The following is a 20866-nucleotide window of genomic DNA, read 5'->3' on the forward strand; positions in this document are numbered from 1 at the left end:
GAAATGGGTATAAGGAGAGGAAGAAAGGGAGCAGGAGAAAATAAAATTGACAGTGGAAGTGAAAGGGGAGGATGGAAAGAGGTATAGGAGGCGGACAAACTACGAGGAGGAGTGTGCCTGATCGAGGAGGATGGGAACAAGAGAGTAGTAGGAGGTAGAAGTGACAGATAGGGAGGAAAGATGGAAGACCGAGACAGATAAACGCAAGACCCAGAGGTGACAGAGAAGCAGGAGGAAGAGATAAAGGGTGCTGATCAGGGTGGACAGAGAAAGAACATAAATTACACCAGCAGACACTGAACTAAGCATCAGGCTTTTCATCCCAGATGTATACATTCTCATCCGTCTTCCTGCTGTCCCACCGTCACCCATCATCATTAACACTGTGCTGCTAACTCCACATCAGCAGCCAGATAGAAACTGTACTGGTCACACATGTTGGCGGCTGGTTCCTGTTTTTTTTTTTTTTTTTTTTTTTTTTTTTTTTCTCCCGTATGCCAGCTGGCTGCTCTGTCAATCAGCAGGGCTACACTGACACTTTAGAAACTGATGAGCTGTCCTCGATCACTTCTCTGCTCCATACCTGCTCCTTTTCTCTTTGCCTGCCCCTTTTCTTTGATTTTACTCTGTTATCTGCTCACTAGCATGCAGCTTTTCTTAAATTATATCCTTAATCAAAGACGCCACTTCAAAGTCACAGCTTCAGGGTCTGTGTCTGCCTTCATCTGTATGAGACGGAAGGAATAGGAGAAAAGCCAACCCAACAACAAACTTCCCCTCCTCCTGCACTCCTGCCCGGACTCGTCCGTCTGTATTATCAGCAGTAGTTGTTCCAGTGTTCCCATTTGAGCAGAGACAACAACTGTTTAATGCCCAAGGTGAACTCTGGTGTTACCCAGCATGAATCTTAATCACCTCAGTGCTTACAGCGAGAAATTCTCCAAAGCATTTGTGTCTCAGTTACTTAACTCAAGGGTGCCGTGGAGTGAAACGATGGGACCACACAAGGCCTGTGAGCAGTCAGTTCGACTCTCACAGTCGTATTAGAGGGTAGATTGGCACTTGAGGGGGCTAATGAAATCGGTCATCACTCAACTGGATTGGAGCTCCTGCAGTCACCTGCTAATGAGGCGTGCAGAAGAAGGCAATACATGGAAATAGACGATCCTCGTCCTGTTGGAGCCATTTGTGTGTCCGTCACTCCTTGCTTGGGTTATCAAATTCCAGATTAGCTGTTGGCTCTTTTCTCTCAGCGACAAACAACGGATTACGCAATCAATGTGCAACTGACAAAAAGCAAATCAGATAAAGAAATATGTCTTTAAAATCTAAAAATGCTGACCCCTGCCATGACCTCAACTCAATCTAAGAAAGCAAGCAAGAGATAAAGGGATAAGTTTCAAAAAGGCTGAGTCAATATTAGACCATTAGATCACCTCTGTGTTTTCATGAATCACGCTTCAATTATTCTCAACATTAAGTCCTGGGACATAAAAACCTCTTATTCCCTGCATTCTGCTGCCCAAATTGCCAAACCGCACTGCCCACTGAGCTTCCACAGCTCAGTGGGCTGAATGTCTCCTCTTGTGAAAAAGGAAAAAGCTTCACAAAAACAACTAATGTTGGGAAAAGCTCAAGTTGAACTTTCCTTTTGCTTGAAATCGTGAGTTAACTTGGCCTGCATTTTTATATAGAGCATTATTGGATATAAAGCAGCTGCATTCATTATGTCTTATGTCTCATTTATTGTAGACCGCGTTGTTTAACCAGTCCATGCATTTATTACCTCTAGACCGGACTACTGTATTTCATTACTGTTAGGATGTCTCTGAAACGCCTTCAGTTGATTCAGAATGCTGCTGCGTGAATATTAACAGGAACCACAAAAAGGAATAATTTCTCCTGTGCTAGCTTCTCTTCATTGGCTCCCAGTAAAATCCTTCTCCTCACGTACAAAGCTCTCAATGACCAAACTATCATATCTCAGAGAGCTCATAGTTCCTTACTGTCCCAGGAGGTCACTTCGCTCTCTGGATGTAGGTTTACTTATTCTTCCTGGAGTCTCCAAAAGTAAATTGAGAGCCAGATCTTTCATCTTTCAGGCTCCTCTTCTTTGGAACCAACTCCCAGTATCGGCCCAGCTATATTGGCTGCTGCTGAAAGAGTTACCTTCCGTTATCATTACACACTACTACTCACTTCCCATTGTAACCTCCCCTTCTCCCCTAATATTTCCAGTTGCACATTTAGACCTACCAGATTGCAATCACTGTATGTTTTGTTTGTATTTTCCATGGTATCTTCTCTCCTCCATCCCCTGAGCCCCCCCCTTCACGCTCGCTCTCACTGTCTCTGCTTCTCTCTCTGCTCCTCCCCCTTCTCTCAACCCAGCTAGGCTAGATAGATGGCTGCCCTCCCTCAGCCTGATTCTACCTGAGGTTTCTGCCTCTTATTTCTTCCCACTTTCTCCAAGTGTTTGCTCTTGGAGGGATCTGTTGGGTCTCTTTAATAACTCCATAAAGAGTTTGGTCTAGACCTGCTGTATGTGTAAAGTGCCTTGATGTAACTTTGTTCTGATTTGGCACAATATAAATAAATTAGATTAGATTAGATTTGATTTGACTGCATAAACAGTAAACAGGAAACAAGTGTATGTGTTTTTTCCAGCCTGAAAGCGATTACTTCCTAGGGGAAGTTTCCCTGTAGTTCTCACATCCCTGCGCTGGATATGTGTTTGGACACAAAATGAGCACATTATTTTTCTTGGCAGGATTTTTTTTCTTTGAAAATAAAAAAAAAAACAGAATGTGAAAAATCATGAAAAAAATAGAACGAAGACGAGGATAGCTTGTCATACCGGTACTATAAAATCTCTGCACATGACAGTGGTGAAGATTGGCTCTGATCCCAGGGGGCATTGAAACCTATGACAAACTGTGTTCCTTTGCCATGTTGTAATTTTACTGTCAAACTTGAGGTGTGAAAAACACAACTTGACAGCAAGATAAACTCTGTTTAAAGAGACAGCTGAGTTTGTGAATAGCTTTTAAGCTTCTTTAATTTGATGCCAGCTCAAACAATTGTGACCATGGAGTGAATTGGAAGTGAACTGGTCCATGTGCGATCACAAATACTCAAAAGAACATTAGTCAACCAAAATAACAATAAAGTCATACTAAGACTACAATCTTCACCTGGATCTGCAACAATGACAACATGAGATCAACATGACTGACTTAAACACAAGGTTGCAGACTATATCAAAATCTTTTTCAATATCATGCTGTAATCACTGAAATATAATCATTACCTATCATAAATGCATTGAATTTACAGGCAGCATTTTCATTAAGGCACGAGCATGATGGCATTGGCTAAATGTAGCACAGCTGAGAGAACGGCTTCTGAAAGTTACCTGCTTTTATAAGTTCCTGTTACCTCTACTTCCTCGTTTCCCCTATTTCCTGTTTCCTCAGCTTCCTGAAACAGGAAACTGAACACAAACAGTCCTGTAGAAGGTGCTGAAAAGGCCAAAGTCAAACAGTAATATTATGACTGAGGAAATAGCCATCAAATTAGCTTCTAGTAAGGTCTGAATCGCTATGAAGTGAGGAAGTCACAACAATAGACATATTTACTACTTTACCGGCAGTGTTCAAAATGGAGCTGGCAGATATCTAGATTCCCAGGGCAACTCTCATCTGATTTAATCACATTACAAGGCATAATGCTTCCGTCAGATGGAGAACTAACAGTCCATCTCTGATAAACATAACCATAAAAAGCCACTGAGTCAGAGTTCACAGTCGCTCTGGTTTCATTCAACAGACCTTACTAACGAGCAAAATCCACCCTGCTGTCATTGCCATTTGACCACTGACACCCCCCATTTTCCTTGAAGTAGCCACATCCATTGTGTCCATCTTTCATACAACAGAAAGTATAGTAGTAGCAATTGATTGAATATCTGTGATTGATTGATTAATTTTATGATTGTGGAAATCACCTGACATTCTTTGAAGACTGGATAGTTACAGAAACTACATGACCTTTTGGTGACCTGGAATCACAATGTGTCACTGCTGCAGAATTGACTAGTAAATATTTGCACACAATTAAAATGAATATTGAGAAATGCCACAATATTTGGCATTACTATCAAGTTGTGTCATAAAATATGCAATATGTCAACTTATTGATATAAGATATGTTTCTGACTTTAATTTTACTGCATTATGTAAGCTATGCAAAATAATTGACCTGGTCCTCATTAAAAAAGTTGGCTCTCTCTGATATAATGTGGGGGGGGGGGGGGGGGGGGGGGGGTCGGACAAGACAGAGTAAACGACCTCCAAAGTTACATTAATAGATCTTACAAAACAAGAACATCTATTCTAATGAACTTATTCAGTCATCATGTTTTACTCCTATACATTTCCTCCCACAGTGACTAAGGACAGATGTTCCTGACATCTGTTTTTCAGCTGATGGTTTTACAAATAATTACACCTTTATCCTGCAAACCACCTCCAACAAGACACACAACACAGACACAAACACAACCCAAAGCAACAAACACAGCTTTAATACAAAACCATTTGCAATAGGCTAAATACTTATCTTCTCAGAATCATGGTTCCAACATGCTGATGTTTAACAGGGATGATGTTTACCTATGTTAGCATTTTAGTTTAGCGTGTCGCCAAGCTTATATTTGATATTTATCAATAAAGTGCACTTGAGGCTCATGGGTTCAGATTTTGAAGGCACCGCACTGGGTCATAAACCAAAGTGGAGAACAAACTAGATGAAAGTCAAGAACTCAGAGTTATTACAATTCTTAGTTAATGATACAAAAATACACCAATGCCAACCCCATGTTTACAACAGAGGGGATGGCGAAGGTCTTTAGCATTCACTGTCTGAGGAGCTTCATTCTGCACAAAATTTCATTGGAATCCATCCAATAGTTGTATAGTTTGTTGAGTCCACGGTGACAAGCTGACTGACGTTAACGTCCCTACAAATACCTCTGCGTGAATAACAGGACATAACTGCCATTCACTCATAAAACATTGTTAATCTCTCTCTCTGGTCTGATTGCAGAATAAAATGACAGCATGAACATCAGAACTCACATCTCCCTCTGAAAATGACATGAGACATGTCTCGTTATAGTTGCAAACCTTTTTCATGGGGATGTTACCAAGCCAGATCACAAGTGACCCAATAGCTCTTTAAAAAGACTTTTACAGGCTCTATAAAGCCTTGCTGACTCACTGTCAAAGTATTTATGAAATATTAATATGGCTCCTGAGCCTTCACCAATGGTTGATGTGCTTTCAGCTCTTCGGTTGGGTGTGACAAGCACTGCATAGACATATTTCAGCTGCAGGCTTTGGATCGTTGCTTTAGTCATTTGGACATTATCAGTGTGCATCAGTGCAGAATAAGCACAGCAGGCTGACAGGTAGGATCTGATAGTTCTGCTTTTGCACTCCACCATAAACAGCAAACTGAAGCACAAACACTCTAACGAATAATATTTATATTAATACATCAAGCAGCTGCCATATTTCGCAACAGCAAATGCATGCTGTGGTTGCTGAGTTCGATTATGTTCATACAGTTTACTCAAGTTTCAACAGTGTGAGGTTTTTTCTTTTCACCGGCCTGGCAATCTGACAGATTTGCCAGGCTGGCCACACCCACTACTGCCTGATGGTCTCTGGAGGAGAGAATCTCAGGAGTGCGACAGCATGACACCCCTCATCCCAGTTTATGGTGTCTCTGGCCTGCCTCCTGATCTCTAAGGCCTCCTGATCCAATGTTTGAATTTATTGCTTTCTGCTCTGATGACCTTTGCGGTATCCCAGTCCAGGATGCGGTTGTATATCCTGCAATGAATTTTCCTGTTCTGCTTTTTCTTTTTTCGATCTTGTGATCTTGTGATATCAGATCACGGTCACGCCTTCAGGGAAACACCTGCTGACGCGTCATGATGCACGTCAGATGATGCTCCTGAAGAAGACTGAAGGTGCAGTCTAAACATTTCAAGGTAAAGTTGCCAAAATATGGCAGTTTTCTTTTTCCAGTTTAAGAAATTTAACTTTGAGTTTCAACTGTGTGTTTGATATCTTTCTTTCCTGACTTTACTAGACAATTTCCTACATCTGAAGTAAGTGACGTAAAATCTTCAATATTGTTTGACTCTCATAAATATTCAAATCTATTCTTTCAAATCAAATTCTAAATGTCATCACACAAAGTTGCCATTAGTGGATTTTGAGTTATTGTGTGTCAGTACAACACAGTAAATGTCTGAATGTTATGTTTGGGTGTAAACAGCAGTTCACATTAATGACCTAACCAACAATCTACATCCAAATGAAGTGAATGACGTCAGCCACATCATGATTTATAAATAAATTATTGTCCCCTCAGTTTATGAGGCAAGGTCTGACCTAACAACTCCCTAAATCCCTAAATTACCCATGAATGGTCAATCAAATAACTGCGGCAAATATTGACAGGGACACAAGTCGGTTGGTCATTCCAGAGTTTGTGAGAGAAAACAATGTGAGTTAACTGTGTGAGGAAGAGAGCAGAGATAGAGGCCAGATAATCTGGCCTGTTAGGTTTGATTATCTAAATTTGTCACATAATACAAACAGCCCCGATAGCATTTGTCCACAAGATGATACAGACTCTTTTTACAGCTGACTTTACTAGCTTTTAAAACCACATATTTCTTTTTCCACTGCAGGTGCTACTGTACCTCTTCTCTTCATTATGGTCTCATTACTAAGAGACAACACACAAACCAACTTGCGATTTACTTGAAGGTGTTGAAGAAATATCAAAGAAACATCTGCACTTTTCATTGCAGTGTGCTTTTTTTCCCAGGTGCAAATAGACACTCTTCCAAGCCACACAACTGGAAAAAACAAACAAACAAACGAACTTCAGAATTTTAGAAGCATTAGAGTTTCTTATTGACACAGATTATTTTTCTGATTTTGTTTAGTGTTACTATTTGTAAATAAGAGACATTCAAAAATATAAAAAGCAAATCAGTTTTAACTAAAAAATAAAAAAGCCATTTTCTCAGTTTCTTTGTTCAAAATGTCTTTTTTTCATGAAAATATTCCAATATTCAAATGGTGATGTCTCAAAATGACAATAGAATAAAATGGCTTTTTGAGTTTAAAAGCTGAAGTCCTGTTCTTCTTTCTTTGGGGTATTCAGTGTTCACACACTCCTAACACAACATTTTCAGTGAGCCTTCAGAGATTAGTGGATATGATCAAAAAGGCAGCTTTTGAATAAAAGCTGGTGGGGAAAGTTAATAATCTCAAAGGGATAGTTTGGGTGATTTAACATGGAATTCCATGCTCTCAGACTTTAGTTTTGCTGTAAAGTATTACTGTATTTATTTTGTTTGTCTCTTTTATTGACTTCAGTTAACTGAACACTGGGCCTCTAAATCTATTTAAAGATCAAACTGTGTGTAAGAGACAAAGCAGTATCTGCCCTCTTTATTTGCTGTAATACGTTTAATTGTCTCTCAAACATCATTCATCTGTTGTAGATCAGAACCCAAATGGGATCAGAGCAGAATTAATGTTGAGAATTGCTGGGTATGATTAATTAGCTTATCGGCCTGGTTTAGCCTTTGGGCCTCAATTACAGGTTGGAGGGAGAGAGGAGGAGTGCATGTGGAAGGACAGGCGATGTGAGGATGTACTCCACCGGCTGGGGAGACATGACAAGGAGGCTGCAGGAAAATAACAAGACAAAACACAAACCTGTTTGCTTATTTCATCAGCACAGTCGCCGGCCGATCATGCAATGAGAGATTGACATTTTTGCAGAGGATGTGTTTACACAGGGTGAGGTTAGCAGTGCAGGCCGACGAACAGAGGAGCTGCAGAGGCAGAGATGTGAATTATTACCTCCCCCCTTGCTGCTGAGCCCTAAAGCCCTGCTGCTACATATCTTTCTAATTTAATGCCCTTTCTCTCCCTTCTTTTCACTGCCTATATCTCCTTCTCACCCACCATCGTACAGCACATACCTGTTCATATACCAGCACAAAGCAGCAGCAAATCCACCGCTAGGTCTGCTGGTTGTATTGGTTTGTTTTGAGCTTGTACGCTCATAATAAAACTTGTTTGGAAGGATGTGATCAAGCTCTGTGCAGGCCAAGAGAATTCTGCCATAACAAACTGCAAGAACACTTTCTTTATGGGGCTGAATTTGAACGCAATAGCATCATGTTGAAAGACGAATGCAACTTCCCCAGACTTTTGCTACACAGCTGGAAGACTTTTAAATAAACAGTATTGCAACTTCAAAATGTCCTTTAATTTCAACTGAGCTCAACTGAATAGACGAAAAACAAACAAACAAACCAAAAGCACACAACAGTGTGAGTCCAGGGGCTTCTTTAAGAGTGTGCAGAAGTGCCTTTATCAGATTTGATGAATAGCATTGTCTCTCTGTTGAACACACTGAAGCACAAAAACCAGGCTCTCAATCTTGCTTTCTCACATTCTGACGTCAAGTTTGAAAACTTCTGTTGTTCCAAATTAAAATAGGCTGAGAAAAACAGAAACAACAGAACTGTCAAGTGAAATAATCAATTTGACTTAACATTACCAGAGCAAGATGTTTCAGAAATAGAGTCAGTAATTACAATACACGGAGAATGCAATGCAGCACTGTTCATCTCACGCAAACACACAGTACACATAGCGAAGACCAAAAGTCTACGATAAGTCAACGATAAAATGGCATTGCATGTTAGATTGAGTAACTTCAAACACCAACTAATTAATGACTGAGCCAAGTAAATCAGAAAAAGTTGAACGTCTCCAGAGAGTAATGTTCATATGCACTGATTCTAACCCAGTGCAGGACGTGCGTTTTTGCTCACTTATATACCAGTGTAACATTACGTGTATCTATTGTGAGTTTTTCTCTTGCATATTTTTTGAAAACAGGACGATCCCTGAGGAATCCCATTTGTCTGTTGTCTCCTGTGACAACACAATGAAGTTGACATTTGTAGTGTTGAATAAACTGTCTCAACAGCTACTGGACAGATCGCCATTACGTTTTGTTGTCCCCGTGTGGGCACTGAGCTGAAAACACAGCTGTGCACAAACACCAGTGGTCAGACAATGAAAATGTTCACCGCCATAGAAACCGGTGCTGTCTGTAATCCTGAAACTTGTGTTAACTACACATGGTAGAGAAGGTGTTGCTCGACCAGCCCTGCGGCTGCACGGCATCAGAACCTCTGTGATCAGAGTAAAGAAGGGAAAATGCTCAGTTGCTGCTATTGAAGTGGCGTCCAGCAACACATGTTGTTCACGTATACCATCTTAGCAATGCAAGCTGAGCACCTCTGTTTCATTATCTGTTCCTGCTTCTCAGCTGTGGATGAGAAATCGAATGGATTGAAATTGATTAGCTAACCATGTACATTGTCGTGATGTTTTTTGACAGCCAAAACGGAGAGGAGAGAAAGGAAAGAAAGAAATCTCACAAATATGAGCACTCAGGCCAATGACAATGACTTCCTTTGAATCTCAAGCCCAGAGCTCTATCCTCTCTTCATTCACAGATTTTTAAATCAACTGTTAGCGCAACATCTCAGAGCAGATGAGACATTTATGTGAGGCCTTAAAATATGTGTGGATTGCCAAATGTCTTAGGAAGGTTATCGATCTACTATATCATCTCAACAGGGGAATCAAGGTAGACTCATTAGGTTTGTATTAACATGCATGTGTTTTTCTCTGCATTAGACTAATATGGACTAATAAAAATAGATCACAAATCAGAAATGTCCTCCCTACCAAGGTTTTACCAAAACCTGTTACCTGTTACCAAGGTTTTACCAAAACCTTGGTAACAGATGTTTGAATCACGTAACACCAAAATTCAAGGCTTAGGTTGAACTTGGGACCTTTGTCACAGCACCTCGACTTCACAGTGAACTCTCAAGAATTAAGCAGAAATACGAAGCAAAGACTCCAGAAATCAGTTACACTCACAATGATCTCCAAGCAGTTTGGAAAAAATATTCCTGAGAGTACAAGAAACTTTTTCAATGGTGAACACACACACAGCAAACAACTATTCCTGCGCCTCTTCTGCAGACAGTCTATAGTCTTTTTGCAGTGTCATATCACAGTCCCAGCTGTGTGGTAGTGCCAGTGTGGCAGCTTTCATACTTCAGATGGTTTTTCATCTCAAGGAGCTTGTCTTATTTCTCTGCACACATGGAAGAGACTGGAAAGGAAGGCAAGTGTCTGTAAATTGCTGGAGAGGATGAAGGCAACCTGGTCGCCATAAATTCTCCAGGCTGGAGAGGAGAAAGGCTTTTTCACACACGACTACCACACAGTAAGGAGTGTGTATTGCTGCGGGCATTGCAACCAGGAAGTCCACAGATCATTTTATTCGCACGCACACTGCTAGGAGCTGCAAAGCTTTGACCAGCACCAGTACAGCAGTGTCGTAGGTGGTAACACAGCGATTACAGAGCTAACCCCTAGTGTCCTCTGCAGAAAAATGACAGCGCTCACCTTCATTTCAAATGCTTTTAAATACCAATACTTGGTGATATGGTGGTAGTCCATCATGAGGGTGAGAAGTTTGTGGATGTTATCATAAAGTGAATGCCCCCAAAAAATGCCAAACACGATTCCTTGACGAGAGCTTTGGCCATTGTTGCATTTGTAAGGCAAGAGGCTAAAATGTATCCTCTGAACAGCACTGCATCTTCAGGGCAGACTGGTGGCTGTGATCAGCGGATCAGAACAGGAGACAGAGGACAAAGAAGAGGAGCTGCAGGAAAATAAAAAAAACTTTTATGTACTGTTGGGAGGAAATGATGGAGTCAGTTTTAGTGTGTGTTAATTTAAACAGTCCTGTGGCTGAGGAAATCGTCAGTGGTTTGATTCCCAGCACTTCCACTGTGAATGTTGAAATGTCCTTGGGTAAGACAAAGAATCCTCAGTGTTGGTGTGTTAGGCTATGAATTGCACAGCGCTTTAAGGGGTCTCTAAGACTCGAAGCATACTATTTGAGTGTACTCCATTTACCACTTGGCAACCCTCATGTAGCTGAAGAACAGCAAGGTTATGTTCCTGCAGAATTACTCATTAATCTCACAGCTTGCATCAGTTAGAGAAGCTTCCAGTACAGCACGTCTTAGGTTTTCCGTCTGAAAAAGCACCTTTAACAAGAAGGGTATGTAATCAGAGCCCCTGCTGTGCACATCAGGGTTTGCGTTGCACAGCTAACACTTGTACATCTAAATCTGTAGGCTACTTTTGAACTTGTCTCTCTGTGAACCCCAGTCTGTAGGAAATGGATTTCTTTTCTTGCTTAGTGGGTGCTTAGTGGGTTAGTCTCTCCTTTCTCTTTTACAGTGTATCTTATGATGTCCCCCCACCTGCCAGGAGAGGACGGTCAGGCAGAGCTACTGTAATGAATTTGAGCTCTCTTTCACTGCCCCATTTCCCCAGTCATCAGCAGCTGTCAATTCAATACAATAAAATGCAATAGAATACACTTATAGTGCACCTTTAGGGAAATTTTCCTTGGGCATAATATCAGCTACAGCCTGCTCCAAACATAAAAAATACAATTACCTGAATACATAAATAAATACACATAACAGTAAAATAGACGATTAAGACCAGTAAAAACAATAAATTGTGAATCGGTGGAGATCTTTAATGGATCATGAATCTTTATTTACAACAGTTTGTTGTACCTCTGTACTCAGACTGCTCAGAGTGTTGGGTGCTCTTTCAGTTCTATAGTTTTCATGCAGTACAGAATACAGAGTTACCAAACCAGCCTTGATCCTGTACCATATATTCTCCAGGACAACCTGATAAAACACAATCATGATCTTTGGTTGACACCTAACAGTCTGTCTCCTCAAGTCAAAGCCAGGGTCAGCAATATTGTCTATTCTACAATGTGTGCAAGACACAGAGAATCTAATTTGCGTTTCTCTAAGACCTGCAGTGCAGACAAACAAAATCTAGATATGTAAATACATATAAATAGCACAAAAATGTAAAGCTAAAAAGTAGACTTCCTCTCATCCCAAGGCTCTCCTTCTTGCTTCAGTAAGTCAAAGTCAGCAGTAAAGAAAGTAAAATGCGCAATGTGAAAAGCAACTTACGATATGATATTGGGTTTTAACAGGCTGGTGTTATTGCAAACATTTAGGCAATTAATATAATAAAGAGTTGGGTTAGAGTTAGAGCAGACTGTGTCTCAGAGTAAAAGACTATGGCTATTGATAAAATTCACAAGTAAAACATTTGGTGCTGTCAAACAATGAACCAGTGACCAACTGTCATCCTCCAATAAGTTTTTCCAAGCCAGTGGTGTTGTTAACAGACAATCTGACAGACAGGCAGATAATTACATCCCAAAAGGAGCACACAGAGTCCTGTTTTTTCTGCATGCATACACAAAGAAAGAATAAAGCACTTATTGTGAATCTCACCTTTCCTGCCGCAGCTGCTCCTTGGTCTACTGAGAAGCTGCAGAAACACAGATGAAAAGGGTACAAAAAAAAAAAACATTAAAAAGTGGAAATGGAGGGTTCCTGGAATACTGCAGGAATTAAATCCCATAAATGCATTAACATGTTTCCACCTTTGCCACCTCTGATGAATGAAATAAGGTTTTGTGGTTCACATGAGCACACAACATTTTTTTCATTTTATATAATGTTAAACTATGTCAGTATATCCCATCTCTGAGAAGCCATTAAGTTTTTGGGGTCTTAGGTGCGAGCCACTAAGTAAAGAAACTCTTACTAACTTGCTAAGCACTAATTCAAATAGCATCATAAACTGCTGTTTGCCACAGAATTATTTTTTATGCAATAATCTAAAAGCCAATGGAAAACTCTAATTGGGTTTCAGTTGAGGGAACTGGGCTGGTGCTAATATGTCAGTAATGCAGGACTATAGTAGCATGCAACCTTCTTAAAATGCGTTTACTGCAGCTGAATGGTTTGCTTTTCTGTTATTGATGATGTCATCACTTTTTTGGTGTTCATAATTTTATCAGATTGACCTTTAAAGTGCACATGTATTCTAATGCAGAAACACACACAAGCACATAGTTATTTATACTTTAGATTCTTTTTTTTTATATATATATTTTTTGGAGGCAGAAATGGGAAAAAGGATTTGCAGTATCTTGACTGACAGCATTTCATCTTCTTGAATATGGTTCTCTTATCGCAGGCTGATAAATGCACAGTAGCACAGATTTTTAAACCTTCGTCATGGCTTTCATGTTTCTTTGAGATGAAGCAGGAGAGGCTGCACACAGGCATCTTTTACAGGGAAATGTGAAATGTGCATGTCTTCCAGTCAGGGTCTGTTGAAATGCATGCCACAAACTCACACCAACACACTTGCTCTATGAATACATAAAAGGAGGTATTTCTGTAATCTCTACAGTCCTGCCTGAGTGAAATGACTCCACAAGATGTCTTACATCCTCAAGTGCCCAAGATGACACAGGCTTTAAATCCAATCAGTAAATGTGACGACTGAAAGTGCTGCCTTCAGGCCCAAAAACAACAAAAAAATATATCTTAAAACCAGAGTCCAGAAATCACCGCAGCCTCCACCTGCCATGGCACGTTAAACTCAGCATGAAAGTCTGCTTTGGGATTTAATTCAATTAGACCTGCTGACCTCTGAGGCCAGCACAACCAGCAATTCTCCTCCACAGATTTTTAAAACAGCTCTGCCTGCTGCCTGAGTCTCAGGAGAGCGGCACTCTTTCAGGAAAAGAAGCTAAATTGAAATCGTAACTTGTACGCTCAGACACTTGGCTGTCTAAACATAACCGGACCTCTTATTTATGTTGTTCACTTGTGTTCTTCATTACCCGAAACATTTCCATCAGTTTTCAAACCCATGTTGCTCATTAGTCATGACTAGTGTTGGTTGTGTTTGTTCATCTGTTTCATGAAGTCACCCAACTCTTGTCTTTTGCTGTTGTTTTGACTGAGAGACTCCTCGTGGGAGAAGTAACATGCTGTTTGGTGAGCTATTGCAAATGCGCAACTAGCACTGATTGAAAATAAGCAACACGGCAAAGTCGCAAGCAGAGAGGAGCAGATTCTTCGTGCAAGTTTACTTCAGGCAGAGAGAACAATAAATCCTTGGATAACAACATTTTGTTTACTGAATAAATTTATATTAGAAACATGTTAAAGGCAGGCAATGATTATTAAAGCATTACTTCAGGGGAGCAGAGAATGACTTTTTGCATGCCCCCTGGAGGGTATCACATATTATAATTTGACAAAAAGTGATGCTATTTATGAATTTATGGAAAAGTATGCAGTCAACATGCTAAAGAAATGAACTGAAACCAGAAACTTCTTCAGTAACATTATTTCATCTGTCAAGAAGGACGCTATCTTTTTTTGGTTTTGGTTTTGGTTTTGTTTACCTGCCTCATGGTGCCGTTTCAAAAGTAGGCAATCATTTCAAATACCAATTCAATACTCTGTGGGAATTAGGTTATTGTACAATGAAATTTCTGTAAATTCACAGAGTGACATTTTAAATCTGATTCAAACGGGAGCAGATATACTGCCTCTGGCTAAATAATTTCCTCTTGCTGAAGGTACGACATTTAATAAAGGCAAGAAGACTTTTTACAGAACATCATGATGTCACATTGAAATTCACCTTTGACTTTTTGTAAGTAAAATGCCATCACGTCATCATTATATTCTATTTGACATTTGTGTTTAATGGTGTCCAAATTCATGAGTCATGATTATCATTTTTGATCTCGATGAGTGATTAAAAAAAAACCCCAAACTTTTGTAACTTTAACATCCCACATTGACGTTTCATCACAAAAGTCTGATTGGTTCAGCCTTAAGTACAAGTGAACGTTTCCGTCAAATGTGGAGAAACCTGTCGGAGAGTTATTGAGATCACATGTTCACAAAATGTGTTTCGTGAAATTATTCTGACGTTAACTTTTGACCACAAACAGTCACACTTCAGTTCATCTTGAGGTTCCAAATATGTGTTTCAGAAATATATGAGGGAGTTCTGTCGCCATTATCCTGCTCACAAGAATGGGATGCAGATGGACAGGCAACGTGAAGTTATAATACACCCAGCACTGGCTTTCTCCCACACGGAGGCTTAACTAGCTCCTATTTTTGACGCGTCTTGTTGTTTTTGCAGAGATGACAGAGTGAAAAAAACACAAACACACACAGACAGCAAACATCTGTCTCTGCTGTGCTGCCTCCGTAAGAAACATTGTAATCACCGTGATAAGAAACCCTGTTTGTTTTGGAGAACCAGAGCGGAATTACAAGTTCTGACTTGTTGGACTGTCGCACTGGGTGTTATTGAGTTGATGAGAAAATTAGTCTGGCATTTACATCAGACTTTAATTTGGTTAGTCAGGATTGCATTTATCCCAGGTTGGGAGCTGCAGATGCTCAGGTGTGGCATTTAGAGAAGAGCTCAGGCATTTTTCAGCAGATCCATCCCCCCCCCTACAAAGAGGCTGTGGGTGCTGCCATCGCTGAAACAGACGTCTGATCACATTAGGTAGTTAAAGACTGTGGCATCTGCTTCACTCCAAGAGGGAGAGGATGATTTTCAGAGGATCCTCTTCATTAGCTCTGTGAAGTTTTTTCCTAGAGCACTGCTCCCAAGTCTCAGGCTCCTCGCTGATGCCACTTTTCATCACTGACATTAGGGTTCTTTTAATTTTGTTACATTTTTGGAGCTACTGCCCAAGTTGTTTAAAATTGTCACAACCTCCCTTTCCTGACCTACAACTACTTACTACAAACAATACTTCATATTAAATTATTAATATGAAGTTCACCTCTCATTTCAGCACAAAATGTCTAACCTTTGCAGTTGGCACAGCAGCATAGTGGTTAGCGCTGCTGCCCCACAACAAGAAGGTTGTGGGTTTGGTTCCCAGCCTGGCACCTTTCTGTGCGCCTTTCTGCTCTTTCACTTAATCCTTGAGATCAAATTTGTGTCAACTCAAAAGGCACACATGGGCAGACCCTAAAACGTGGAGCTTTGGGCCCTGAGGTGAAAGAACACAACAGAAAAATTCCTTTTGTTGCACTAATAATGTACAGGTCTGCACCTGTTCTTACATTCATGGCATTTGAACATGTCTGTCTGACCTTAGACAAATCCAGTAAATATCAGGCTCATTGATATGATGAAAATGATCTGTGAGAAAAGGGCCCAACAGAAAATGAAAAGAATCATTCAGGAAACATTCAGGAGAAACTTGTATTTTAGTATAAACAGAGCATGTGGTTGTCTGAGCTCAATGTATCATCCAATTAATTGGTTCACATTTCAAAACAATAACAGAATGTTTTAGTTTTTATATTATGTTGTATTCATTCTTTACATATATTTATTTTGAGAGGTCCATATCAATCTTGTTTTTTTTTTCTAAATCTAAGTCAAGAAGGAAACTGCACTTGGTTCAGTTTATCTTCACATGGATTTCCCACTACTTAATTTTCCTTCTCATGCCTGACTTCTTAAATGTGACTGACTTTGTGTTTAATACCATTTGTACTTAGAATCTTCAGTCTATTTCTGTAACATATAGATCACATTCAAATTACGTGAGTTGTTCTTGATGCTAATATAATTGGATTTGCTGTCAAGGTCACTGTATCTAATAATTCTTCAACAGAATGTGAGGGCTGGTAGAGTGCTTGGGAGTGATTTACATTTAGGATGTAATACTGCTTCCATTTGTATACATTGTGGTTCATAATTTTATATTTGTGTCCACTGGGCCCTTCTCACCATCCACTGAGTGAATTCAAATTCAAATTTATGCCTGGTCAATATCTTATACCACTGGAACTTGTTTTATTCATTCAGAACAATTACCCACAATCACAAAGCTTCATTCTTCACCATCTCTTCCCCTCCAGATCTGATCCCCAGCCTGAATTGAAACACGACTACACCAGGTTTAAAGGATGATTTCAAGGAAACATGATTCGTTCTCTCTACTAACAGATTAGTAGCCAACCTTCACCAACTTCTGAAGGTGTAGAAGAACATGGAGACATTTAGTGCTGTCAACAGTGAAGCTGCCAATGTCACACTTAGATTTTTGTACAGATTAACAAATGAGATTTAACGTGTTAGGCATTGAGAATTTAAGGAGCTGGTCAAAGCCAGGTAAACTGTTTGTCCTGCTCTAAGTATTTATGCTAAGATGAGTTAACTGTCTCCTGGCTGCTTCATATTCCCTAATCAAAGAAAGCGTTATGAATCTTTTTTATTCTTTATAAAAAGGAAAATAAGCATTCTTTCTTCTAAACTGGAAGGGTTAGGTTTTGATTTTAAGAAGAATAAACAAAATCCACTTCATTTGACCTTAGTTATGATTTGGTAATAATTACTACTTTGGACATCAGTTTGTTAAAACCTTAGAAAAGAATTATAAGTAAAAATGCATCTATTTAAGCAAACCCATGGCTCTTACTGCACAGAAACTGCAGTATTAGCATGACCAAGTCAGAAAAAGCATGGGGGCAAATGTGGGGCAACGAAAACTAACCTTGCCACGCTGCTGTTTGCGGAGCTTTCTGCGATTTGTGAGCTGGCAATCCATTTGGTCTCACCCACCACCGTTCTGGCATGAGGCAGGCGGCCCACGTCTTTCACTGTCATCATCAAGTGCCGCGATGACTTCAGGACTCTGACTGCCTCGTCGTGTGGGATGCTCAGGAAACTGCGGCCATTCACCTCCAGGATTTGGTCACCAACCTGCAGGGAGGGGAGGGAACAGAGAGGCGTGGAGGGTGGGACTGAGCAAGGCGGTGAGGATGGACCAGGCAGAGACTGTCACATACACAGGTTCATAGATGAAGGGTCAGATGGAGGTGGTGAAGGCATATAAAATATTAAATGGATCACAAATAATGAGGTTGCAGGTGGCTGTAGTTTTGGATCTCTTAGGTACAGAACAGAAATAAGCAGACAAAGATGAGAGTCTTGTCTGCTCACTGATGGGTTCAAGAACAGAACTGTTTAATATGTAATGGAAAAAACTTTTTCATGTAGTTTTACGTTCCATCAAGGAGCTGAGCCTGGCAGCAGCGGCTGAACACATTGTAATAAAGTCCATACTAAAGCCCACCTTGGACAAGGTCAGCTCTCTGAGGTGTATCGCAGACCCTCATCTGTGCTCACAAAGCGAAAGCACCTTCTCTGCCCCTGCTCTATGTGTGCCCTGGATCTTTATGTCCGCCTCGTATCAGTTATGACTTGTACGTGTGCTGTCAGTCACTGTGATGGAAGTGTGCACCGCAGCATATATTTCCTGCAGACATGGGAAACTTTCATGTCTGGGCTTGAAACAGGCTTTAACAGAGAGCTGATCAATTTACTGTAGTATAAGTGCAATTGATTCTCTCATTTCAACCTCTCATAATAGGAACTGAAACTTTGAAAGTCACAGTGTTGGGACTGTCTCCTTGCTATAAAGAAACAGTCTGGGGAAGGAAATTAATGTCAAGTAGCCTGGTCATCTTGGTGCCTCTCACTCTGTTAACTCTATTAACTGTATCTGTCAACATAACTGTGTAGTAAATTACTCACAGAGAACGGGCTCACCTCCCTCTTCACAAACAGTACAGAGTCGCTGGCGTTGAAAATTAATTTATCTGGCATTTAGGCTTGATATAGCGCTTAGCATCTTACAAAAGTCCCTAAATGTCATTTTCTGCCTTTTTTGTTTTATTTCCACTTTACTGTGGCCATCCAACCAAATCTCACAGTCAGTTCAGTATTCTCACTGAGCAGCAGCAAATGCAAACTAGACATTGCAGACATTCACAATCTCATACCTTTCAGTTTCTTGGTTGTTTTCCAACTACCCGAGGCGACCCTGCACTAGATCTGCCTTTGATGCACAGCAGCATCTCCACCTCTATCAGCCCCTACATTGGTGCAGTTTAGAATGATTTGCCATACATCCATTTGATTAAATGTAATCAAAGCTGTCCAAAAAATGCAGTCAATCAATCAGAGTTAACAAGCGCCACATCACTGAAAGCTCACACATGCTCCTGAAAACACTTCATCTTTGTGTTGTTAGGCTGAGACGATGCTTCAGGGATGAGACCCAGGTTTTTAAAACAGATTAAAATCTGTTTGTTCCAGCTGAGTGCGTCACAAGAAGTCACTGAAAAGCACTTTTTTTTCAGTGTTTGACAACCTTGAAGCTCAATTTAGTGTTGGCTTAGTGCAGTTTATCTCACTTTCACTTGGAGATGCACTTAAAGACACAGCTTGAGAACACACAAGGCTGCAGAAGATACACAACACTTCGACATTTCTATTCGTATTGTTGTCACTTGAGGAATCTTCTAAAGGGATTCCCTAAGGGGGATTGTGTTCATAAATGCCGTGTTAAAGAATTGCAAGAAATGTGCTATCATTGATGTACTAGGAAATTGGCCATACACAAATACCTACAGTATACAGTGTTTGTGCAACCTTCAGAAGCTACCTGAGAGTTTGGTATTTGGCATAAGCAAACCCCGCGAACACGCGCAGGCACATTCAAGACTATAAAAGTGAAAGAGCTTTTCATCTGTTGGGATTTTTATCATCTGTGTTATTCTACTGTGTTAATACTGTGAAATAAAGCCTTGCCAAATAGTGTTAACATTTTAACTTTTAACAACAAGAGATATTTCCAGTTTTAGTGTGTGTTCAGTAACAGACAATAGTCAAAAGTACAGCAACGTTCAGGAAATTTGCCACTTTTGTTTTTTGCAACAACGCCTTTTGAAATTTCTGCAAAATAAAATACGAATCATTGTCATTAACTAGCTCGTTGTGAAAGTATTCAATTTGAAAATGGTATTATGATTCAAAACAGATTACATTTACCAATTCACCAGGTTATACATGAAAAATAATTGGATAAGTCGTTTACTATTGTCCTTAAGCAGAATTTACTGCTCATTATGGTTTAGAGTTTCTAATGAGTGAATGAGTTCATGATTCTGAAACTGAAGATGAAAATCGGTAAACAGGAAGAAGGGCTCTGGTCAGGGAGGCAGCTAAACTGTGATGCCAGAGCTGCTGTGGAGAGAAAGCAGCCAGAGGGATGACTCCATGAACCTGTATTAGAGAGCTGCTCCTGAAGCCCCTCCTGAGCAAAAAGCATCCAAAGGCACACTCAGGCACACATCCAAGACCTGCAGTTGGGGCAACTGGTCACACTGATGGTAGGATGATTGCGGCTAAATAACGAGAGGTCACTGAACAGTAGCTGCTCACGTCCTGACACGGGGTGAAAGTTCACCTTCAAGCACCTCAAACAATGGAGCCGTGAAAGTGTTGGCTATTTCCCAGGGAGGATGAGAAAACTGCACAAGCTGCTGCTGCATCAACAAAGCATTACAGTGAGTAAAGGGTCTAAATACTGAGGTAAATGAGAGATTAAACACATTAATTAATCATTTTCTGTGTGTGATCCGGATGGACCCCGTAGCGTTGTTATGAAATGTGACTGCAGGGGATGCACAGGCGTAAAATTATAAATGAATGATCCTCTTAATGGACGTGGCATTGTTCCCGCTGGCTCTAACCCACTGCCATGTCCTACTGGGACACTTTAATGGAACAGAGCCATTGGTAACCTTATCAGTAGCACCTGAATTTTGCCTGCTATGACAAGTCAAAATGCTTGCCGTCAAAAGGCCTATTAGTTGCTATGGTGATGCAAAGTGGGAATAATGTACAAAGGG

General features: G+C 40.4%; 1 protein-coding gene across 1 annotated transcript in view; it reads right to left on the reverse strand.

The window, feature by feature from the left end:
- Positions 1-20866, reverse strand: part of whrna (whirlin a) — a 133713-nt gene that overhangs the window by 17523 nt on the left and 95324 nt on the right. The window contains exons 4-5 of the mRNA XM_029516036.1: positions 17662-17870; positions 12545-12581 (exon numbers count right to left, since the gene is read on the reverse strand). Coding sequence (XP_029371896.1) covers positions 12545-12581; positions 17662-17870 — 246 coding nt within the window. The remainder of the gene's footprint in view (positions 1-12544; positions 12582-17661; positions 17871-20866) is intronic.

The sequence above is a fragment of the Echeneis naucrates genome, chromosome 12, assembly GCF_900963305.1.
Source record: "Echeneis naucrates chromosome 12, fEcheNa1.1, whole genome shotgun sequence".
Taxonomy (NCBI): domain Eukaryota; kingdom Metazoa; phylum Chordata; class Actinopteri; order Carangiformes; family Echeneidae; genus Echeneis; species Echeneis naucrates.